The 26,160-nt window shown below is 38.6% G+C and overlaps 2 protein-coding genes across 3 annotated transcripts; both read right to left on the bottom strand.

Moving 5' to 3' along the window:
• Positions 1-2,862: 2,862 nt before the first annotated feature.
• Positions 2,863-10,938, bottom strand: LOC118436974 (atlastin-like). Of its 2 annotated transcripts, XR_004835819.1 has the most exons (5): positions 8,470-10,938; positions 7,809-8,084; positions 6,652-7,145; positions 3,659-6,295; positions 2,863-3,588 (listed from the first exon to the last, which is right to left on the bottom strand). XR_004835819.1 is itself a non-coding variant. In XM_035855695.1 (4 exons), exons 3-4 carry the CDS (start codon positions 7,054-7,056, stop codon positions 5,414-5,416), a joined length of 1,287 nt encoding a protein of 428 aa, XP_035711588.1. In that variant the 5' UTR covers positions 7,057-7,145; positions 7,809-8,084; positions 8,470-10,938; the 3' UTR covers positions 2,863-5,413. The 2 variants fall into 2 exon arrangements, 1 of the variants encoding a protein (XP_035711588.1); XM_035855695.1 differs by having other exon boundaries at positions 2,863-6,295.
• Positions 10,939-20,667: 9,729 nt separating this feature from the next.
• On the bottom strand, positions 20,668-21,750 carry LOC110854960. Its single transcript, XM_022103387.2, has 2 exons — positions 21,633-21,750; positions 20,668-21,104 (listed from the first exon to the last, which is right to left on the bottom strand). Exons 1-2 carry the CDS (start codon positions 21,706-21,708, stop codon positions 20,752-20,754), a joined length of 429 nt encoding a protein of 142 aa, XP_021959079.1. The 5' UTR covers positions 21,709-21,750; the 3' UTR covers positions 20,668-20,751.
• Positions 21,751-26,160: the final 4,410 nt, after the last annotated feature.

Here is a 26,160-nt window from a genome sequence, read left to right as displayed (position 1 = left end):
ATCTTTATTTAAACATGAATATACTGGCTCTGTCGGATTTAACTTTATGTACCCGGCAAGCTCGTCCGACTCGATCTTAACTCGGGCGTCGATGTCTTTAGGCAGAACTTCCCTATGCATTGAATTATCCCCACCGCAGCAATCTTTGAATATATCCCATACATGTGCAGACTTCCGAAAGCTACAGCCTTCCAGGTTTTTATAAGTGGAGCAATTCAATTTAATTTCCTTGTCTAAATCATAACGTTTCAGCACCTTTCGCCGCTCTTCGGCACATTCAAGCGTTTTGGTGTTATTTGGGAGATATGTTCCATTCGAGGGCGACTGACAACCCCAAGTATCTGTGACTTTTGTGACTCAATTTTAGCATCCATTAACTTCAGCTTTTCGGTATAATAAGGGTACATTGGCATGGAACCATGGCCGCGACAGCAGTATTTGAATTCTTGGTCTTGGTTGCCGTAAATCACACTATACGTTTCCTTAAGGTTGCACCAAGTAAGGTTGAAAACGCTGTAGCGCAAGTCTTTTGGGCAGCAAAGTGCGGTATTTTTATCGGGATGTATGCATTTCCAACCAGTCAACTCCGTTTGCTTTTCTATAAAAGAAGAATATCGAGCTTACAGTTGAACCTTTTTCAAGCTACAGGTGGATTGTCTAGAGATTAATATAAAAAAACCTAAACTCCCAAATTATATGACAATTAATCTTTCGGTTGAATGATTCCTTTGAAGAGAAATATTCGACGCAAAGTTTAAGTTTTTTGAGTAATTTTCATCCACTGGGTGAAACGCAGAGAGACCGTATGAACTTTGACCCCCAGTATTTTTGTTCTCACTATATGATTGTTAGGTGCACGAGCTAATTCTTATGTAGCTATTTATACAATAATAAACCGTAGCAACGTTAGAAGTAGCTCACCCTGCAATATAAAATAGGATGTAGATATATAATTTTGCACCAATGGTGCCGAATAAGTGCACAAAACAAGTATAAAACTCTATAATTTGGTTCCAATGGTGCATTATAATCGGAATAGAATCTATGTAGGTGTAGAATTTTGAGATTTTTTGCATCAATAGTGTAGAATAACGCGACAAAAAATAAGGTTCATAATGATTTAGACATAACTTTGCACCAAAGGTGCGGAATAAGCCGACAAAAGAGATCATAATTTTTATATATTCTTGCACCAAGGGTGCAATATAAACGGAAAAATGATCAAAAGGGCGAATTAGTATGCACCACCTGCGGAGCATGAGCGACCAATCGTCCTTAATTTATTTTGCAAACTTTATGTCAAAATTGTATGACTCTTTCTCCCGGAGATTCTGCACTACAGGATGTCCGTAGATTATATGAACACTAGATTTACACGGGTAACATGCGAACGGATGATCCAATTGGCGCCAAATTTGGCAAGCACGGACTCGAAGGTCATGACAACACCTGTGCAAAGTTTCAAATTTCTATCTTCAAAGGTGGCCCCAAAAAGTGACCCCAAAGTGGGGGAATAGTAAAACCTGTTTCCGAAGCTAATTTGGCCGCGGAAAGTGCCAAAACGATTATTCAAAAATCTGAAACCCATCTTATCTTGTCCCCCATATATCCCTTCATCAATTTTGCAAGAAAACGATGGTAATTAGTTAAATCCGACCAATGTATATCTAAAAATGCAAACCCCTCAAAACCACGAATTCTCCCACCCTCAAGCAAAATGACCGCGTCCCTCTCAATGAGAATCCTCCGACCAAAAAAAATGTCACAACACAATCCCAGATGCCTCCTGAACAGAAGAATGGAGAACACATTTAGATCGCTAAAGTAATTCACAGCCATCGTGTTCAGAAGTTATAAGGTAATTCATACTGTTCATATAAACTGCGGACACCCTCTGTATTGATGCGTAGTACATCGCGTCCACCAATTATTTCGCATCATTTTTTGTTAGCGATTGTTCGATACCAACGGTGCTATTAATTTATTAAAAAATGGACCTGGTACATTTTAATTAGCATCAATTGATACAAAAAGGTCGTTAACAGACAGACGGACAGGCGGACGGACAGACGGACAAGAGGAATTCAATAGCTCTCATGCTACGCAGGGTGAGCTAATAATATATGTACGCCCATAGATATACATACAAACGCACATTGTTGTCAAAATTGAAGTCGTAGCAATTAAAACACTTAAGGTTTTGACTTGAAAAAAATAATTGTGATAAGTGGGATGTGATTAGATACTATATATGTACCACCTAACTACACCTGAAATAGAGTGAACTTATTGGGTGGATTTAGTTATTCATAAACCTATAATCTTCAAATTTACGTACACAGGTTACAGTAATAAATAGTTTCGAGTTTTTTAAATTACCATTTCCGTCAACACTCCAGCAACCAGAAAAACATCCAATAATCAAAATAATTCCAATCTTGTCAGCAAAAGTTTTCATTTTGCGGAAAGATTTCCACAAAAAAAAATATTCAGTTTCTAATTTATAAATAGATCTATGTAATTATAATTAAAGAAATTGGCCAGCTAAGAAATCCTGTTACGTACATATTGTTCATTACATATTGCACAGGAAGCATAAAAATTTATGTCGCCATTGTTAAATAAGCATCGTACGCATATTCAAAAACCTCAAAGGAAAACAATTACCATTGGCCACGGGCAATAAATAAATACTTAACATAAATTTTATAGTTTACGACAGTATATTGGCAGCTGTTTGGGTAAAATTTTATTATCGATGTCGCATATTTTACTAACCAATTTACTTCACTCTAAAGAAAGTTGTAGTAAGTTTCTGCAAGGTTGTGTAAAATTTTGCCCAACATTAGGTAAAAAAGAGGATTCAATTCAATTTACCTTTATTCAAGTGTTAATCACATTCAGTCGATAAGACTGGTTTACAAGTTATAACACATTACAAAATAAAAACTCTGTTTACACAAAATCATGCTTTTCCACAAATGACACGTCAAAATGACACGAAAAATAACACGAAATGATCTATGACACGTAAATTATAGATCAGCTATAGAGTAACCATCGCATAACACCAACAGTTAAAATCCATTATATTCCAGCTCAAAACGATAAAACGAGTTAATTAATAAATTACAAATTATCCAATACCGAAGTTATCAAAAAGTTTGTTAAATGAAACTTGAATTTCCATAAGAAAGGTGGTAATATCCAGGTTAAAGGTATCTTGATAACATAAATGGTTCAATATTCTCACTAATTTCAATAATAGCTTGTCATAATTTATAGTTACAGCATCAACTTTTCCCTTAATTACAAATGAAGGCACACATCTCGGGCAAGTCCGGTTTTTAGAAAGTAGAATATTGAGAAATGATTGATTGGAAATAGAAATGTTACACTTATTTTTGTGGTAATAATTTAAACAATGTATGCATTGAAGGGCACATTTGTTCGTGTCGTCCAAGTTGAAATGGTCCTTGAGGACAATAGAGTACGTTGTTCCTTTATTTAAAAGCGAATCCATGATGTCCTCAATGATTTCTTCACAAAGATAGCAGACTGGACCGAGTGATTCATCGTCATCCCAAACTATGTAATCTAACTTAAAATAGACCGTACGGTATTTGTGTTGATCTAATTTCCCGTCCAGAATTATTACATTTGTCTCGGGCTCAGCTTGACGAATAAAGTCCTTGACTGACATGGGTGGGACCGCCATTTTCATTAGATGATGAATTCTTGATATTCAACGATGCAGGTCAGCAAGGCACATAAAGAGCAAAACAATAATTCTTAACAGAATGAGGATAACTCTAGACATCTCTAAATTTCATGGAGGTAAGAATAAAACTTGTCACATTTGGCACTATTCAGTGCAAAAAAGAGGAGCACCCCCAGAGCGCATCATGTAGGGTTCATCTCCTCCAGTCGAAATGAGGCAGGAACATGAGAGCCGAATTTTGGGAAAGTCCATTACGCCAGGCCGGGGAAGTCCGGTTAATGTAAACAATGCAGGGAGAGAAATCGTCCAAAAAACACGGTCACCCACGGTCAAATCCCAAAAACTCATCTACCACTATGCAGTTGGTCCCGGTGGGGAGGGGCTGTTACACTTTGTAGAGTTGGGAGTGGCGAAAAACTTTAAATTTTTTTACAAAACTAAAAAATAAAGAGAAGAGAGCGAAGGAGAACACGTCAGCTGGAGTATCGTCGTGCTACTCAAACCATGACACAAACCATGGATGGATGGATGGATGACACAAACCGTGGTTAAAGTTTACGCAACCTAGTTGAGTAATCCTTTTGCACAACTGCTTGGGTGAAATTTCCTGAACAAGTTAGGTTGTGTAGGTTTTATTCAACTGGAAACACGCTGGTTTCACCCCTTGGTTACATGCGTTTGTAGCGGTTTACTGCAACTCTCTTAAGAGTGGTTACAGATCAATTTCTTGGAGCATGCAACCACTTTTTTGTGGTAGTGGGACAGCTTTTGCGAATTGCTCCATGGTTTTTGACCTCATTTTAGAACGGTAAGAGATATCGACTTCCGGTTTTCGAATTTTAGTCGATGTATTTACATATGTAGTACACGCCCTGGTTCACTTCGAATTTGGGGCAATCTGATATCCTTAGACGTATGCCCATGAAATACGTCAGGATACTACTTAAGCACCAATAATGAATCAATATTTATCTTTGTTAACATTTATCTAAGTTTTGAACAAATGAATAATGCATTAAATTATCTTCAAACTATGAATATATTAATAATAAATTAATAATTGTTATCCCCTTGATTAAATTGACTGAATATTGAGTGTGTAAAGAACAGGTTTATTTTGTGAAAGTGATTGTTGCACATTGAGTGCAACACAATCAAGGAGAAGGTTTCCTTATGTGCAATCTTAATCAGATACATTTGTCACATTCTAGTTTTATATCGTGATCGCCTCTGGGCAGTGAGGCAATTATTGCAAGTCATCTCATTGTTATCTCTCTCACTCTCTCTTTCAATATGTAGGTTAGAAATAGGTATAGCAACCATATATAAACAGCAGTCACGGCAGTACACGACAGCAATGGGAGAACAAGTCTTGGGGAGCCTGGGAGATGGGCTCAAGACGAGTCTTGTTGCTGCTGCTGCTGCTGCCCTTACCTCGCACAACCCTGCCAATCTGAATTGAATAAAAACTTGTCCAAATCAACATCTCAATCTGCCTCGAGAAACGTGTACATTATTTATCCCGATTTCCACCACACGGCCACAATGCTACGAGTGAGCCATATGTGGGGTCGATCTAGTGAACCCCCTTCGGGAGGATCATCACAAGTGAAGAAGTACTTTTCGAACAGCTGCTCCCACCCCCGCATTACAACCACTCTTTAAACCCCTACCATTTAATAACTCTCCTTCTCACCGAAAAAATTTCATCCCCGGAACAAACAAACTTCCCACTCCTTGAATTATATCTTGCAAAACATTTGGTTGTTGACGACCTGGTACGCGCGCTCTCTCCTCGTCCAACCGCTTCTTAAGCGCTTCTTCCCTCTCCTTCGCCTCTTTCTCCGCCCGTTCCTGCGTCTTCTTTTGTTCCTTCATCATATTCATCAAGTCCTGATGAGCCTTCTTCCGCGCGGCAATGTCCGCCTCCATCTCCTTCCTCTGCTTGGCTTGGGCCGCCTCTAATTTGCGCGCCCTCTCCCTTTGAGCTTCCGCCTCCCGCTGAAACGCTTCCTGGGCCTTGTTTAGCTTCTCGTTGGCCTGGGCCGCTTTCAAATTAGTGTTATTAATGGACTCCAGCGTGCCCAGGAGACGGGCCGATTCTGAGGTAAATTCTTCGCCAAATTTGGCATCCATTTCCGCCCCGCCCATTCTGGATTTGCTCTTATAAATGGCGAAAGATTCCTTGACCGTGTCCCCATGTTTTACGCAAAGGTCAGTGTCACTCACACCGTCGGGATTTTGTTGGAGAAATTTTTGCATTTCGGACGCGTAAAATGTGAGCGCCAAATGTTTCGCGATGATGAATTGGCTCTCGGCGGCGGAGTGGTAGACGCTTTTGATTTCTGGGAGGTCACTCCCTTCAAACAGGGTGGCCCAGGAGGTCACGTATTTCACCATGTCCAGCCCAGTCACCTCCACGCCGCTAATTTTCTTTGTGACGAGATGCCCAGGAGAGAGCACGGGGGAGACGAAGGCGCCGACGTGGGAGGCAAAATCGGGATTCAAATTTTCTAGAGTGTCGAGTTGCTTTAATCCCTTGTCAGGTTCGGGCATTAGGTAAACGCCGACATCCTGGGGAAGAAATTTGCATACATTTTGTGAGTTTCTATATATATATATATATATATATATATATATATATAAAGGGTGTTGAATTAATTCGGCCCGAATTTTGGGTTTACGCCAGGATAACCTCGAACAAAGGTATATTCGTCTATTAAATCTCACCATGCATTGAATAAAGATAAGTTCTAATCATGACCATCGTATTATTCTCCAGAAGAAGCCAAGCTTCGACTGCTTTGGAGTTATAATTTTAAAATTTTCGAGAAAAATCGGGACGAATTATATCAACACGCTTTAGTAAACACATTTTGCAATTCAATATGACTAATAATTGTAATATGTACTCATTTGTAAAAAAATACCTGGTAGCTCTTGACGACTTGGTCATGCGTGAATCTCACTTCTGTCGGCTGACCCGGGTTCGAATCCAACTTGTCCTTTTTGAAATTCTCCTTTTGCCCTTTAGGAACGTTGTTATCGTCGTAAAATCCGAGCTGATAATCCTGCACGAACTGAAAATCTCTGATGAGAAAGACCAGTTTCTGGAAGGCACCCGTCCCCCGCTCCCCACTCGCAGCTTGCCCCTCGACTTCCGGAATCGTCAAGGTAGCAAAGCTGGAGAAGAATTGGAAAAACTGGAGAACGCCTTCCCCCACGTCGCGCATAATGTTGAAAATGAGGACGGACGAGAGGAGGGTCGCAATCGCAAAAATTATCGCGTTCTGCTGCATCGTCGTTTGGTCGTCGAATGAACCTTGCGTGTCCATGAGGACGACGGCAATCCGACGTCCGTTATGCGTCGTCCAAAAGGGCTCAGACCAGACGTCAATTCCAATCGTTTTACGTTCAGATCCGCCTCAAAAATTGGTAAAATTAAAATTATTGACACAACACAGGTTTTGTGTAAAGTTAAAATATATGTACAGGGTGGTTAAAATGTAACGCTACAATGGACAATTTTTTAATGGGAAAAGCCGCTAAATCTTCATTATTTAGTACAGGATTTGGGGTTGAGATTTTTATTATTATCAGAACTGGTGGAACACTGATGACAAAATTCTTAAAAGTCGAATTTCAGAGACAAAATTTCGGTAACTAATGGAAATTTACAAGTTTTCCCCATTGAAAAATTTTCAATTGTAGCGTGACAGTTTTACCACCCTGTATGTATTCATTATAGACCCTACTCAATGAGAATAAAAATGGCATTGGCCTACATGCCCTGCACTTCCATTTTATCACTGCACTTACATACCCAGATAACAGAGGGATTACAATTTAAGGGTTTTTACACTAAAGTTTAATATACGAGTCTCCCATTTACTCTAGCGTCAAATTTAACTTTTTCGTGAAAGTTTAGTGTGAACACCTTTATTTTTCAATCCCCCTAATAGGGGGATTGCAAACTATAGGATTCTACTCTAAATTTCCCATTTAGTCTAATCCTAACCACAAGGTTCCGTGAGATATTTATAGTTTAACAACCTTAATTCACAATTTCCTTGATATCTTTTCTTACCTCGCTACGCAAAATTTGTCATATTTCCAGAATTTGAAACCCAGGCGTTCCCACGGGGACTTCCTTGGCTCAAGTATCGAATAAAATTTGAAAGCATAAAACTCTTTCCAGTCCGTTTGGGTCCGTTAATTGAGTAAATCGTGAAATAGTGATTTCCAATCTTCTCAAGGATCGATTTTATTGCTTTCGTGTCAATGGTGATTTTATCCTTCGCTATCTTCAGGATAGAGATTGGCTCCCCGTTGGACTGAGACGATTGGTCCGCCATTGGAGAAACTGTGCAGATAATCTTGTTAATGAAACATTGGGGAAAATTATCTTAATAGCTACAATCTAGACAAAGTTGAGAAAAACTTGCTACAGGTCGAGTAAAATATAGTCAAAGTTGAGTAAAATGTACTCCAAGTTGAGTCAAATTTAGTCCGGCTATAGTAAGAGCAAATTGCTGGGGTAGAGCAAAATTTTCTCAAGGTTTAGTAAAATTTGAAATTACACAACTAGTCCCTCAAATTTTGGTATGTACTCCGGTCAAGATTTATTCAACATTTGGAACTTAAACCATGCGTTAGTCTCCAAAGTGGCCCAACTTTATTTATGTAGCTTCCAACTGATAATTGCAACAGAATTTATTTATGCATGCGCCGCAGATGTTTTTTCTTACCTTTCTTTCCAACTTATACACGAAAAAACCCTTAATTAAATATGATAATTTGAAAAAGTAAGTTGGCAAATTTCAATTTTACAGTTTTTAATTTTATATAGTTCAACAACTGGAAATTTCAATCTATTTGGCAATTTGATTTGAGCTGAAGTTTAGTTTTTATGTACGTCGTACGTCTTCCTCGTGTAGATACCATTTGCTATTGGTACTCAGAGGACCAGCCTTATTTATATCGACGACAATATATTTGTAGTTTAGTAATCTACCACATAATTAAGCAGGAAATGTGTATTTAAAAAGTCGTATAGGAAGTAGAGATTAGTTTCGGCATCCTGTGAAATGATGAAACGGATCAAACAAATCGTTTAATTTGCACTCTCCAAACTCTTTTATTGTTTTCAAAACCTTTACATATATAATAACAGCTAATTATGTCTTTCGGCTCAAAGTCAGGTGACGCATCATAAATATTATTTATGTACATGATGTGCTGTCAAATACATATGTATGACATCATGTTGATTTGGGATTAGCGAAAGGATGACTCATGTGCAAAAAAGGTTCATTTATCTTACGTAGAGAACCATTTATAGCTCAGGTTAGCCAGCAGGAATAACTTTGAATTTGACACATTAAATAATAAAGTAATAAAACACTCGTAAATAAATTGCGATATTATTTATGTGAATGTGTGCAAATTTTAATATGTACAAACGAATGTAAATTACGTTCCCCTTGTTTGTTCTAGGGTCTCTTTATGACAGTTGCATACGTAAATTTAATTGTGCTGAGATTTATGGGGATCTGTATGGCGAGGTCTATTTGTTTGAGGTATGATTCAACCCTGGCGAAAAATTAACCCCGTTCAACCTCATTAAAATTTTACCAAACTAGTGTTCATAACTTTTTAATTTTATGATTGTCAGGAATCGTTTTAATTTTTTTGAAGTATCATTTTCTCGATCCGACTTGGTCGGATTTTTTGCATTACAAAGAAAACGTCAATCCGACATTTTCTTATAAATTACCCTAACAAACAATGGCACCTTTTTTTCAAGCTACACCGTAATTGTCTAGCGAGTTATCTCAAAAACCCAGCCACAAATTAGGAACCATTTGGGGTTTTCATTCCGTTAAATGGCCCCTTTAAAGAAAAATATTGGCGACAAAGTTAAATTTTTTTAGTAAACTTTCTCTCCACAAGGCGATAACTTAGGCGCTCGGGGGAACTTGGACCCCCAATATTTTTCTTCGCAGTGGCCATTCAACGGAATTATAAGCGCCATGTGACTCCTAATTTTTGGCTTGGTTTTTTTGATATGATTGGTTAGACAATCCCCGTATAGCTTGAAAAAAGGTACCATTATGCGTTAGCGTGGCACGTTTGATGTTGATTTTCACATTAATAATGTACTTCACCCTTTCATTGAGAAAAGTAATTAATAATTGAATTACACGGAGTTTAGTGGAAAAGTCAATATTTCGAATGCTATCTGCCATTCATTATCAAGACATTTACAAGAGGATGAGAAATTTGAAAACCTTATGAAAAGTAATTTCATGAGGTGCTGATGAAAGAAGTTTGGCATAAATTAAATTGATATACAGGGTGGTTGAAATGTCACGCTACAATGGCAAATTTTTCGATGGAAAAAATTCTTAAATTTCCAGTTCGGTCCGTGAATGCTCACAAATAAAGGTGAGGTTCTGCAGAAATTTTATAGATATACTGACTTCATTGAGAATGATGATATTGTGCATTAAAGGAACAGTTAAATTGCTATTATTGTGGTAATTTAAATATTTGACTATGTACATATGTTTTGAAAATTTATTACATTATATTATAAAGTGTATATTTACACATTTTTACAAATTAACTGTTTGGGCAAAAACGTTGAACTGATGTTCGTATTGCATATTTATATTTATAATGTTAAAATACTGAATTTTCGATTGTTTTTTTTGTAATGCATTGTAAACTTGTGTACACATAAATATTCAGACGTATTACAACTATGACCCATTTATACATATATCTGTGAGGTGTGAAGCATGACGTCATAAATTTTTCAGAATTCATTTTCCAATAAGTGCAAAATAAAAATGTAATATTTGCAATGTTGATTAATATTCAAAATACACACATTTCCAAAAACAAAACAAACCATTTAGCTTGGTTCATACACGGAATTCTTACTAAAATTAATATTACTATTGTCGTTGTAACCGCATATTGGTATAAATTGTACACTAAAATTATCTGCCATACATATGCATATTTATTTATTAACTTCCCTTACTTAAGCAAATTTGAAGGCTTCCATTTGGTCAAGTGGATATGGCAAAATGCACATAAATAGAATTATCCCTATCACATTTTTAACGGTCTAGTAATATAATATGTAATAATAATATTATATGTGCATGTAGTGTACAAATGTAATAATATATCTAAGGATATAATTAGATGCTTAGACTGGTAACAATAGTTGAATTCTCTCTAGCTGTGTATACATATATATGGCACAGCCCTTAATGTCGGTTTAGGTCAATTATTTTCTAATTATTGATTCTTATTACTTATTATTATTATTATTATTAAATATTGTATTAACGTTAATTACTTACAGACAATTCGAATCAACCGAAGTAGCTCATGAATTCGGTGCTGCTACCTACAATGTTACATCAATTTGTTAAATTAATGAATTTTATCAAGATTTATCAAAAAACATCGATTCAAAATGCCAGAAACGCAAAAAATACAAATTTGATCTAACTCCAAGTTAAGCTGTAAATTATGATTTTTAGATCATAAACAAAAATTCGAAATAAATAGAAAATTTAATGAATAATAATCAGAGTACTTAATTCGAGTTAGATATGCACCTGCAAACCTTGGTGGTCGCCTTGGCGAGGTGAGACAACAGCCATGAGATGACCCATGACCCGGTTTAAGTAGATTCACAGGATACTTATAACCACACCAATAGAGAGTGTTGCTTTTTAAATTTAAACTGCATCACTGAAATCTGCTTAACGTCCTAAGAAGTTTGATATGTCGCACGACCAGGTTTAAGTTGATTCACTGCATACCAACGGCCACACCCGCAGGGGGTGTGGTTTACTAAATTTTAACTACGTCAGTGATATTCCACCCGGCGAGCTGAGAAAATTGATATGTCACATGACCAGGTTTAGTTAGAGTCACCGAATACTTATAACCACACCCACAGGGGGTGTGGCTTTTTAAATTTTAACTATACCACTGAAATCTAGCTAACGTCCTAAGAAGATTTATATGTCGCATGACCAAGTTTAAGTTAGTTCCTGCTTACCAACGGCCACACCCACAGGGGGTGTGGTTTACTAAATTTTAACTACGTCACTGAAATCCCCTTGGCGAGCTGAGAAAATTGATATGTCACATGACCAGGTTTAAATTTATCCATTGGATACCGATAGCCACACCCACAGGGGGTGTGGCATATTAACATTTGAAATACGTCACTGAAATCTATTAACCCGCCTGAGAAAAATGATATGTCGCATGGCGTGCATTGGTAAGGTATTGGCAGAAGCGCCGATAACCACACCCTCCGTCGCCATGGGGTCTACTGTTAAAATATGCATGTTAACAAAGTTTTCCATATTTATCAATTTTTAAGTTTGTCGACTTTTATGAGGGCTGAGCATTTTCCAACCTTTTTCCCAGGACAAGGGATTAAAAGGGTCCTTTTGTTTTTATGCCTCATTAGAAGGGACACTTCGTTTGAGCATAACTCTGCGTAGTTTGTATGGTCACTTCTGACCACATATTATTACATATGTATGAATGTCTCCTATGTACTGTCAAAACCTTAAAACCAAGTTGTTTAATAAAAATCACCATCAGTCTAAAAATATCTTCCAGCGAGATCATTTTTACTTTCATGGTAGCAAAGCCGTTAGTTTGTATGATTCATATTGTTGGTCTCAACCTGCCTCATTGAGTGTCTCAAAAGTGCCCCAGTCTCAGAGTCTGTTAAAGTCTCACAACGAGAAGAACTGTTTCCTGTTCAACACTTGATAAACTGAAGTAGATCAGTGTTATTGTTGTGAAGTGAAAAGGTCAATTCATCAGTTAATAATAGCAGTAAGTCTCCACTGCCCAGTGCCAGTCTGGACGGAGTAAGCCTGTAAAAGTGTGCCGTGAATTGGACCATTGTTTGGACAAAAGACATCAACCCTTTGACTCTACCCGAAGCTGAACCTTCCGCCCGAGGACGAGTTTTATTGAGGACGACCACTCTACCCAAATCCTGAGTTCCCGTCTACCAAATCTCGACCTTTTTCGATTCTACTGCTCTTTATTAGGCAAAGAGAAGGTAACAAGTCTATTTCTGTTTTTCGCTTCTGCTTTCCCTACTCCACAACGACAAGATGACATCAACAATCAAAAGAATAGATGTTACGCACATTGTCAAGCTAGACGACACCAATTACGCGAGGTGGAGACTTCAGATAACTTTACTTCTCAAGTCACATGACCTGTGGGAAGTGGTCAACGGCACTACCCAACGACCTGCAGATGAAGCACAACAGCCAGCATGGGATAAGAAGGATATACAAGCACAATCCATCATTGTCCCCACTCTCAGTGCCACTCAAACAAATCATATTTATGACTGCGCTACATCAAAAGCAATGTTTGACAAGCTGAAAAGCATCAATTCAGATTCAAGCTCGCTTAACAAGCAACATACCATGGCTAGATTCTTCAATTACAAAATTGGCAAGAGTCAGTCATTGATTGAAGCATTTGCAGAGGTGGAAGAGCTGGGCAGAAGACTAAATGAAATGGGAGTCGTCATGCCTGAAGCATCCATTGTCACAAAGATTGTCTCAAGTCTCCCCGACGAGGAGTATAATGCCTTCAAAAAGGCATGGGACAGCGTTCCGGATAAGGACCAGAGCATGATAATGCTACTTGCCCGTCTGAAGAAGGAGGAGTTGGAGAGGAAGGAATCCAAACCAGCAGCAACCAATCAAGATGCAGCAAAGGCATTCTTGACCCATGACCAGAAGAAAGGCAAGAAGAAACAGAGCATTGAAGAGTTGAAAAAGGCAACAACCTGCCATGGGTGTGGGAAAAAGGGCCACTGGAAAAGGGAATGCAGGAGTAATCCACAAAATCAGAGCAATAAACCTTCAGATAATCCCGCACAAGCCAATAGAAGCCCTGGGAAAGCGTTCATGCTAAATGCAATACAAACCCCCATGCAAGCACCCGTGGCTGAACAAGTGTGGCTAAGCGATTCTGGAGCTAACCAGCATGTCTGTGGAGATAAGGCATGGTTTACAAGATATGAAGAGTTTGACACTCCCAAGTCAGTCTTCCTAACGGACAAAAGGGCTACACAAGCACTAGGAAAAGGGACAGTGACACTTGACGCTTACATCAACGGCATATGGGAGGAATGTACCATAGATAACGTGTTGTACATACAAGGGGCTGTCAACCTTTTTTCTGAGGGATCAATGGCTAAGAAAGGGTACTCCATCGTCCGTGACAAGAATGGAGCAACATTTTATCAGGATGGGCGGTTTAAGGGGCCAATTGCCGAGTTCAAGAATGATATGTATGTCATGAAGTTTCGTCCCACTTCACAAATTATTGCTGCATACATGCATCCCGTGGCTAATGCTAAACTATGGCATCAACGCTTGACACACATTAATATGAACTATGTGGTGGACTCCATCAAGAAAGACGCAGTTCGTGGAATTGACCTGGAGGCCGTGTCACATAAAATTATGTGTGAAGACTGTGAGATTGGGAAGCAATCTCGAAAGCCATTTCCAGCCGCAACAAGAAATGCAACGATAAAACCAGGAGAAATGGTCCATATGGACTTAGCCGGAAAAATGCCTGTTGCATCCCTGGGAGGAGCTCAATATTTCTTACTCTTGAAAGACGATGCTACTGGCTTCCGCACTGTATATTTTCTCAAGAGCAAAGACGAAGCCAAGGATCGTATCAAATGCTACATTGAATTTATGGAAAATCAAACAGGAAGAAAGGTCAAGATATGCCGTTCAGACAATGGTGGAGAATTCTGTAATTCTACTTTGGCATCATACTTCAGAGACCGGGGAATAATTCATGAAACAACCGTCAGCTACAATCCAGAAATGAATGGGAGGTCCGAACGTGAAATAAGAACTTTAAAAGACTGTGCTCGAACTATTCTGCTGGCAGCTAAATTACCCGAATCTTTATGGGCTGAAGCCGTTGCCACCACCGTCTACGTCCACAACCGAATACTGGACAAGCAAAGTCCAAATATAACCGCATTTGAAGCAATATTTGGCAAGAAACCTTCACTCCGTCATTTGAGAGTCTTTGGTAGCGTAGCATTTGCACATATACCAGCCCAGAAAAGGACGGTCTGGGGAGCAAAGGGAGAGCGACTTATCCTGTGTGGGTACGCATCAGAGAGCAAGAAATATCGTCTTTACGACCCTGAGTCCGGACAAGTGGTTGAGGCAAGAAATGTATCTTTCCACGAAGAAGCTTTTGAACCGACAGTAATGATACATGGCGAAGAAGAAAGAGATGAACCTGATGAATCCAAATCTGAAAAAGATGATGCAAAAGATGATGCACAAGATGATGCACAAGATGATGCAGAATGGACGGACGAGGAGAAATACGATCCCGAGGACCCACAGCCTGATCAAGTTGACCCACAGCCAGTACAACCTGACAACGAGAAAATGGGTGACGAATTAGAAGTCCAAGTTAAAACTGAAAAAGGAGACTACACGGCTCGCATTCCATCGCAAAGGACGACACGTGTTGTCTTGCCTGAAACAAGTAAAAAATCAGGAACCACTCGCAATTTAAGAGACAGAGCTAAAATTAAGAAACCAGATAGATATCAAGCTCATGCCATTTATGCAGACAAAGAACCTTCAACTTATAAAGAAGCCGTTGAGTCTAAAGAGAAGGAAGAATGGATAAAGGCAATGCAAGATGAGATTGAAAGTCATAAGAAAAATGGGACTTGGAAATACGTGAAGAGGCCAGCCAATGCAAGATTGCTTGACAGTAAATGGGTATACAAGCTTAAACGTAAAATGGATGGAACAATTGATCGATTTAAAGCCCGGCTTGTCATACGAGGGCATAGACAGAAAGAAGGCGTCGACTATTTTGAGACATTCTCCGCCGTATCTCGGTACGAGTCCATAAGACTTCTACTAAGTATAGCTGCAGCAAAGAAAATGCATATCGCACAGCTGGATGTCCAGACAGCCTATCTCTACGGGATTCTAAAGGAGACCATATACATGTCACAACCTGAGGGTTTCCACAATGGAGATGACTCCATCGTGTGCCTCCTGATCAAGGCTTTATATGGATTGCAACAGGCTGGAAGAACCTGGAATGAAACATTCACCGAATTTCTCGAGAAATTCGACTTGCACCCATGTTACTGCGATCCCTGTATATTTGTTGGAGATGTTGATGCAATAATCACTTATCTCAGCTTATGGGTGGATGATTCACTGGTCATTGGAAAAGATAAAAATGCCGTGCAGAAGATCATCAATGCAATCAAATCCTACTTTGAAATAACGATAATGGAGCCCACAGCCTATGTTGGGATGCAAATAATCAGAGATGGAAATGATGGTTTACTTTTGTCACAACCTTTTTACATCCGTAACCTGCTTGAAAAGTACAATATGCTGGAGTGCAACCCGACGAATGTGCCGATGCAACCTCATGCAGGAGAACTCGTCCCAGCCGCAACAATAAACGAGACCCTTCCGTATCGACAGCTCGTTGGATCATTAATTTACCTAGCCAAGTGCACACGCCCTGACATCTCATATGCAGTGTCCCGCCTGTCTCAGTTTATGCACGCATACGACGAAACTCACTGGAAAGCTGCAAAGCAAGTCCTCCGCTGTTTAAAAGGCACCGAGGAACTCGGAATCAAATACAAACCGTGTGAGGATATGATTCTCAGGGGATATACAGATGCAGATTATGCTTCCGACAAGATGGATAGAAAATCTACAACAGGTTTTGTCTTCATGCTAAATGACAGCGTTATTTCAAGGTCAAGCCAAAAGCAACCCATTGTCTCAATGTCATCAATGGAAAGTGAATATATATCTCTCGCTTCTGGAGCGCGTGAAGCCGTTTGGTTACGACGATTTCTAGAAGAATTAGGATTCCCACAAGAGTCCCCAACAATAATTCATGTTGACAACCAGAGTGCAATAAAATTGGTCAAAAATCCAGAGATGCACTCAAGATCCAAGCACATCGATGTCCGGTACCACTACACAAGAGAGCTAGTTAGTACAGGACAGTTGGCAATTGAATATGTACATACCAGTGAACAAATTGCAGATGGATTAACTAAGCCACTACTGAAGACCCAGCATTTCAAGATGAGACACGATCTCAGTATGGAAAGAAATGAGACAAAGGAGAGCAAGGACAACCCAACTAAAGTAAAGAGAGGTCCCCTCCAAGCCAACTTCTCACTGATGAGCCTTCTCACCATCCTTCTTATGTTTATTGCGCAAGCTTGTGGGGTGACACATCAGAATGCGATCCCTTTACTATGGAAAAAGAGTCCAATCCCAGTTACAACGGGATATAACCAAGCCCACTTGCTCGTCAAATTCATGAACCCGTGCGAAATTTTAACACAGGATCTACTCCATAAGGATTTAAGTGCCTATGCAACCGAGAAATGTAACAAAATATACGACGAAATGTTCCTGGATGAGCTAGAAAAAATGTGCCCTAAAAGAAAATTCTCCGATCATATTAATTCGCGACATACCAGAGAGATTGGACGAAGAGTGAAGAGAATCCTCCCATTACTTGCAGTTGGAGTAATAATTGGTGTGACTGTCCTTGTAGCCGGCTTATCAGTTGGTGGAGCAATCAATTCGTTTGTTCAAACTGGAATCTCTGCTTTGCAAGGAACAGTAGCGGAACAAAGAGAGATGCTGGATGAATTGGAACGTCGCGTGGAAATATCGGAAAGAGAGATTGAGAAGCTTAAGGTTAGCCTAAATGCTACACTAGAACAGCTTCAGCTACATCAGCTTGATCACGACGAACTCAAGGGAAAATCCATTGACACCAATTTCGCAATTGCCTACCTTACCAGTCGCCTCATGATAGGTAGAGAAATAATTAGAGAAGCAACAAGACAGTGGCGGCGAGGAAAAGTTTACGCACCACTAATGGATTTCTTTAATTTCACGTTACCCTGTGGTGATGCTTGCCCAGTCAGCTTCGCACAATCTCAAAAGTGCGAAATATCAGATGACAGAACCAAGCTGTATGTGGACTTCACAGCAACTGAAATTAACAAAGATTTGCAACTCATCGAGGCAGACTCCTTCGATCTCAAAGTTGAAAGGAAGAATGAAACCTGCGTTCTAAAGTACAAGGGACCCCATAATGCCATCCTTTCTACGAAAGATGACTGCGTATACTCCATCAATGTTAAGGAGCCTACAACCCCCGACCTAATTGTTTCGCCCACTCGAGGATGCACGCCAACAGCGAAAACAAAGAACTCCAATCACTTTGACATAGACCACTGTTATGACAAGAACCTTGCTGAACCATGGGATTTTGTACAAATCAAACTACACCATGGACAATATCATATCTACTGCCCTGGGTCCAATATTACCATTGAGAGGAAGCTGCAACAATGCCCTGCTAGCGTGTTCATCCTTCCAATGAATGCTAATTTTAAGATAAATGATATGGAATTTTCAGGAACTGAATCCAGCCTTGTTCACCAAGAGGTAGTCGACCCACTACTCACGGTGAAAGCCAACTGGCACTTGCAGCCTAGTTTCAACTGGACCAGTCTGATGATCAATGGTTCCACTGACGAAGGAGGGTCAATCCACTACCACACAAGCAATGAACCAGCCTGGTCAACAATGGAATGGATCTTAACCCTTTGCATACTAATAATAGTTGCTCAAGCCACTCTTTGTGTTTTCCTTTTTCTGAAAAGCCGGCCAAATGTAATTTCGGTTAGGGCAAATCCAGTGGAAACTGCCGATATTGAACTTTAAAAATTGAGGGAGGATGTTAAAATATGCATGTTAACAAAGTTTTCCATATTTATCAATTTTTAAGTTTGTCGACTTTTATGAGGGCTGAGCATTTTCCAACCTTTTTCCCAGGACAAGGGATTAAAAGGGTCCTTTTGTTTTTATGCCTCATTAGAAGGGACACTTCGTTTGAGCATAACTCTGCGTAGTTTGTATGGTCACTTCTGACCACATATTATTACATATGTATGAATGTCTCCTATGTACTGTCAAAACCTTAAAACCAAGTTGTTTAATAAAAATCACCATCAGTCTAAAAATATCTTCCAGCGAGATCATTTTTACTTTCATCTACCACAATGGAATGTCGTTCACATAGGGGGCCTTGGTAAGATTACGTGTATTGGCGACGTTGAATTTCGGAAACTACAGTGGGGGGGGAATTTTTTTACTAAATTAAGTGTGTTGATTTGACATTTGACCACCCCCACAATGACTCCAAAGCAGGGGGTGCGGCCTACTAGTCGCTGAATATGATGACCTGACTATTTCTGCCAAGAATTTATCCCCAGGTCCGTCGAATCCAGTCGTAAAATTTTAAAATCCGAAAAAGAAGTGTTAATTGTTTTTTGACCTTGTGACCTGGATTTCGAGGGGGTGGGGCCGAATTTGAAAAATCTGAAAATATATATTTCTCCCCAAGGTCCAAGGTTTCCAAAACTGGCGCCATTGTGAAAATCCATCAGGAAATGACCGTGCAATTAATTTCGAAACTTTACATGTTATAGCTTATGGAGAGGTCGGCCATTTAGCCTTTTGGATTTATTAACATTGGCTGATGCTCAATACTTTTAAGATGCACCAGAAGTAGTGGTGATTTTATTATTTATATACGCATACATGTAGGTATATACATATATACCTGTGTATATTGCTCATGCAAATGCTTGTGTCGGACCAGCCACAAGGCGTAAATAGATTACAGTGCTTTCCGAATAGATATGTACGTGGGAACTGATAATGACTTTAATTTATGTACCTAACTGTCAATCAAACTTTACTGATTATGATGGGTTTCATAAGACTTGTATTTATCTAGTATTGATGAGTTAACGACCTTTTACAAATTCATAAATCAAAAATAAAATTAACTTTTTGGTTAATTTAAATATTCTTTTCCAAATTATTAATTTTTAAAAACCTCTTTGCAATAAGAAAGCTTTGTTAAGCTTAAGAGGTATGCTCATGACCTGTATTTTGAATTCTCCTTCAGGCTCGATCCTCTGTGTCCAAAGAGTACAGTGTTGCGGGGAGGGAGGAGCGTGCACGCCCTCGGATCTATATTTTAAACTTTGACCTAGAGATGCGAAATTTGGCATGCACATGCACCAACATATGTTGCATCATAGTATGACATAAATTCCCATTCCGTTCGTTACGAATTTTTCAGGAAAAATCAAAAAGCCAAATGTTATCCCAATCATTTCACATACCAAAGCAAATTAAAGTGTTATTTAAAAAAATTATTCCTCAGCTCTGGGAAACATTTTACAAATTCCGCTTTCGTAGATGGCTTCTATAAGAGCACGGGGAGTTTTTGAAATGCCTAACAACTCTTCCCGTTTGTCACTTCAAGGGAGTATGGTCCGATAAATAGTGAGTTTTTTTATCCGTTTTTTCACGTTTTTTTAAACTACAAATTCGCAATGAGAACGTCCATATATTACGTCATCATTTTAGTGGGTGGGTGGTTTGGCCTTCCTATCTTTTCCATGTTAAAATTCCCTATCCCTTAATGTCTATGTTGAGTGGGTCGGTGCTAAAATCGAGAAATCTTGATGACGTAATATATGGATGAACCCAATACCTTATTAGCGTCACACACAAACCACCCCCACGGTTCTCGGGGAAAGGGGTTGGATATTTGGGGAAAATGAGATTCATGCAGATTTCATTATGCATCGGCCACAATTTTCCAAATTTAGGGCTCGATTTTTAAGAGTGTACCACTATTTAGGTAAATGTTAACCCGATTTTTTAATCGTATATTTCAGAAGTATTTTTACAGTGTACTTTTAAACAAGTTTATACATCGGTGAATGCAGATTACTGTGTAGATTTATTTATTACACGGGAATATATCTCTTCTCGAATTATGTATTTTAAAATATATATATTAACAACTCAAACACCTGCGATTTCCGTCATAATACCGGTACAGACCTCAAGTTCTTGACTCTCCTCGTTCACAACCTCGGCCGTGACGGGTACCGTACTTCCAGACAGGAACGTGCTCGGCACAATGGTCCAAGCAAGAGTGTACTGCAATCCTGCCTCAACTGATGAGTTCGGCACGACAGCATCAATTATGGGTATGATCGCCCCGTTGAAGAAGGCGCTAATTTTGAGACGAAGCGCGTCTGCGGCAGCAGAGGGGATTATATCACCCTGGCAACTGTATGAAACTCCTGGAGTCATTCGGGCAATGGCCCCCTCACAGTCGCTGATTCGCATTTGGATAAAAACACCACGCCCACCTGTAAAATAAGTAAGAAAATAACTTTAAAATTTAACCACGGCAAGCGTAGTGAATAATTTCTGGTGAATCTATGCTAATTCCCAACGCTAAATTTCCACACCAAATTTTACTTCACCCCAACCATCAAGGTTGTCTTGTCTCAATCCAACCTGAACCTGTTTTCGATCTGACAATATCGAAAACGGGACAGGAAAACTGTCCATTGCTGAAAATACTTAATCTAACTTTACTTATAGATTCAGCAAAAATTTAATTGTCCCCATATCACACCCCCCGGACCCTAGGGGTGGCCCGATTGATAACAAGTATCTTCACGTTGAGGTCATATAATATACTATTGCTGAATATATATTACATCAGTTCATTCGTTATCTTGCTGACAAATAGACGGATAAACCGGCAGATGGACAACGTCTTCGCATAAAGTGGCTGAAACTACTTGAGGAAGTCGGACCGCGGAAATAACTTTTTGCCATCAACCCGACAAACACTGAAATTTGTATAATTCAATCGGATCAAGTCTTACCACAAACTTGGTGATCAACAACACCTCCATTAACGGATATGACTGCATACACGGCAAAAATGATGAATGCCTTCATTCTGAATTAGTGACTAGGTTCCAGGTCGTTCAGTTGTCAAATGGTGGGGAATACCACACTGAGCCCAGTCTCGTGATTTATATAGCCCAGATTTATCAAGTATTGCCAAACGTCTGATCCCTTCCTTTCAATTTATTGCACCAGGTGCTTGGTTTATATTGTTCTGATAAAATTCCTCCGCAGTTTATGTATGCAAATTTAGAATGGATGAATTTATGGCAGTAGGATTAACATAAATGTGGGAAAACCAAGGATCATCTAGGTAATTAGTTACTTTATTGCTTAATTTATGCAAGTTCGGTAAGCATACATACATACATGAGGTAATAATCAAATCCAAATTTCAAAGTTCAACATTTAATGTTTGGACTTTCGTGACGTTCACCATTCTCAAGTTAATATTAATGCATACAAGATTAACTTTGTGCTTAACCTTTATGCCGCTAATCAAGTGTAGTTTATAATGTGCGAGGCCAAATGGCACATTTAAGCTTTAACTCGAAGTAATAAAACTAATTGAATATTTATAAATGGGTGATGGATAAATGTGCTAAGTTCATTATTCTGTTGTTTCGTTGTCAGTAAATGCGAGAATTTCATATTTTTATGTACATGTCGGAAACATATTCTTTCACTTCTGTAGTCAGATTTTGTATCCCTATTTACAGATGTGGGGAACGTCCATATAGTACGTCAAGAAAAACTCAGTGGGTGCTTTTTGGTCATCCGTGTTACTCTGTTTAAGCCTAACATGACTAGCATAGGAAAGGGTGGTTATATGTATAAAGATGTATACGATGGCAATTTAGTTATTATCTGACCTGATGTGGCAATTTTGATTACTTTCACACAGAAAAAAATTCAGTAACTAATCCTTGCATGGTATGTTGTGCATTAATGTGTTGTGTGACCACCAGCCGATTTTTCATGTCCTGAAGTTTTGCTCTAAAATTTTCTGACAAATATTCCAAAATAATTTTGGAAATTTCTTCGAAGTGCTTGGAGAACGGCGAATAATGATAATAAATCATAGATAAACTGTCAGATATTTAGCCGTGTATTCGGCTCCAGAATATATTATAGATTTTTATACCAAATCTGCTACATAACCGGGAGACAAACTAAACTGCACACGTGTACAATATTTTTTTCCCAATATGCGGTTGTTTGAACATATTATAAAAATAGGTCTAATTGTGACACATTTTGGGCTAAATTGGTGGCCAAAAAAGTTTAGATCGTCAATTACTATATAGTGCGGTAAGAAAAGTTGTTCGCTTCAGTAGCCAAAAATGTTGATGAAAGTTGTATTTCAAAACTAATTGGCTAATTATACACTTGGACATTTACATATTTCGCAAGAACTTTACATATTCGTACATAAATAATTCGTGGATTATAGAGAAACGTGTGATGCTCAAAAGGCCAATTATATACTCACAACATCCTGCTTCACCATATATTTTTAACAACGTGGTTTCCTGTAAACTGAAATTCAGTTTAGAATCGGAAACGAGTAAATGTGAATCTATTGTTTTTCTTTAGATGGAAATAAATACAACTTTCATATACATAACTTTACAAATGCAAATGTAAAGGGTGGCCCAAATGTATCTCCCGACTTTTTCTTTCAAAAGAATAAGACCCTATTTTTCAAAACCACGTGACTTGTCGAACCCAAGTTTTTTTCCACACATACTCTAGTATTTGGTCTTTCAACAATTCACCCTAACAGTGTCCTCATCGCTTTTGTTGAAATTCTATGATGATTTTTCCAAAGTCATTTTTGGTATGAAATTACACTTTTCTTGAACTTTCGTTGTTTTCTCTGCTGTTGAGCATGGTTCTGGATCCATGTACATATCCTACTAAAGTATTGCCCATTGGTTATCCAAAACACCCACATCCGGATTTTTAGCAGACCACACCCCCTTCCCCCAAACCGTTTTTCCCTGCCCTTCATTTACCGCCATGGTCGTTTTTGAAGCGTGACTTGCAGGACCATCCTGCAGGAAAACTACTGACTAACATTTGGAAAAAATTCCTTGTTTCTCATGCTATCAAAGTGTTTAGGTTGCATTTTCGCTATAAAATTCTTTACAGTGACATATGCCATACTTGTATACTATGAAAGGAATTTGCGCCACGCGCAAAAAAACAACCGCAACCATAATTTTCGATACCAATTGTAACACACGTATGGGTTGTACATAAGATTTTTTTGCGGTTTTGTATCTCATATTTTGTGGGTTGAATTTTACATACAACTTAATTCGGGATTCAATTGTCCAGAGGAAATGACGCCATGGTTCTTGACCTTGTATTTTTTCATCAAAATCGACACTTTTTTGAAGTATTTCTCCAAATTTAAGACTGTAATTAATGTTCTATGGAGATAGTAAAGGTTTCCTGATTAGTTTATAAGTTGTCTAACTAGAATTCGTTGATTTTGCAACCTTCTACATTGTAGTATCGTAAATTTACTTGTTAATAATTTTCAAGCAATTTGAGTCACTTCGTTCTTTTGAACAACTAAGTACGGAACTTCGGTTTTCGGGTAAATCTTGAGCTTAATTGTTGTTTTTCGGGTAGGTGACATCTTTCCACATTGGTCAGGCCGCTTTTTGTATTTCACAAAATTTTGGCTGCTGCGTAGCCTTACCATTTTCCCGCCATATAACAATTTCTCCAAATTTTGGTTTATTTTATATTGCTGCGTAACCGAAATTTTTGTCTGAATTCTATGAGAGTCACGGTCGACCTTCCATCTTGGACTACTTATGGTGAAATTTCAAAATAAAACATTCACTGGTTCAGGAATTACAGCCGATTTTATCTTAAACTTTTGCGAAAAAATGGCTCGGGAGATACATTTGGGCCATCCTTTATATGAATAATTTTGTATTTCCACTCATTTTTTGTCGAAAATTTTAGTCCACGTTAAATCAGATAAACTCAGTTTGAAATTGAAATTTTAGACTATCGGTTAATTCGAAATCAGAGTAAATTACAGATATGGGCTGTATTGGTTCATGAAAACTTGTACTACGTGAATCTTGACGCAATGAGACCATCAGTTATTCTAGCATTCCTTCTGTATGTAATCGAGTGTACAATGACCAATATAGCTGTCTCAAGTGCAGCAAATAACTTTGTGCCACCCAAAATCGAAATTACCAGGATGCCGATGCCTTTCTTCTTATGAAATCTGGATGGAAGTAGGAAGTCGGCAAATTCACGGGTTGGGTCGATATTTAAAAGGACGGTTAATGCAACGCCGATGGGTGTAATTATCGTGGGTAAAATGAGACACACTTTACGAAATGCGGCCCACGTTTGGGAAGCGTTCCCAATTTGTTTAATCCCTTTGTCGTGACAGGATACTGTAAATTTAATTTTAATAATTTGCAAATGTTCTTACTCAGACAGAGCAGAGCGGATGTTGGATATTGGGGGGGGCAAAACATTTTGGGTTTGGATATTGGATTGGATAGATTGGTTATAGAGATGGATGTTTGGATATTGGAGATGATGGATTTTTACATGGATATGGACTTTTGGATGTTGGATAGCGCGTTATGAGTATTTATGTAAACGGATATTTCGATATTGGAGGACAAGATTTTAGTATGAAAATAGACTTTTGGATATTGTAGGGTCGAGACTTTGAAAATGATTTGGACATGGGAAGTAATTGACATTTGAGGTTATAATCAAATATCCGCTTAGCTTTGTTACATACAGGGATGCCTTTAAAGTGCTTACCTTTAACTATAGAAAATATTTCTTCGAACGGATTTACACAATTCGCCACCACTTCAGGAGCCAGGGCGAACATGAACATACCCGGAAGAAGGGCGGATGTGATAATCGTGCCCCCTAAAATTGTGGAACTTCTCAAAATATTTACAACATCGGAATGTAAACCTGCCTGGTCTCCAAAAACTATTTTCCATGCTTGGATATAAAACGAAAAAACTCCATTTGTACAGAAAACCAGTGTAAACAAGAAAAATCGTTTAATGTAGGGAACTTTTTTGGATTTCGTGTAAATTTTGCGACGTTTTGTATCAACTGTGAATCTCACTAGGAAGGAGAGCTTGCCAAAAATGTTGGCCGCATCATTGAGCAGGGTCCAGTCCTGTTTTGAAGTCATTTTTGCGAATGTTCAAACTACTCAGGGAGGTATTTGCAAAGCGGAAAAATAGTAAAAAAAGCTTCAGAAATTTTAAGTAGACCCTTTAAGAAATAATACGCCCAATAAATATTTATCCATGGATTCGTTCTGTAATACATAAGTCTATATTACCAACCTAAATTTTGCAGTCTACATACATAATCGGGTTAGAGACTTATGTATCGTCGAAGCTTATACATTTTGCATTGAATATGTTGTTCATTTCCTCTGCCTTGTCCAAAATATTCCGATCTTAATTCACGTAATTTTATAAG

The sequence above is a fragment of the Folsomia candida genome, unplaced genomic scaffold (genome assembly GCF_002217175.1).
Source record: "Folsomia candida strain VU population unplaced genomic scaffold, ASM221717v1 Fcan01_Sc011, whole genome shotgun sequence".
Lineage (NCBI taxonomy): Eukaryota > Metazoa > Arthropoda > Collembola > Entomobryomorpha > Isotomidae > Folsomia > Folsomia candida.
This window is presented reverse-complemented; position numbering and strand designations above follow the sequence as displayed.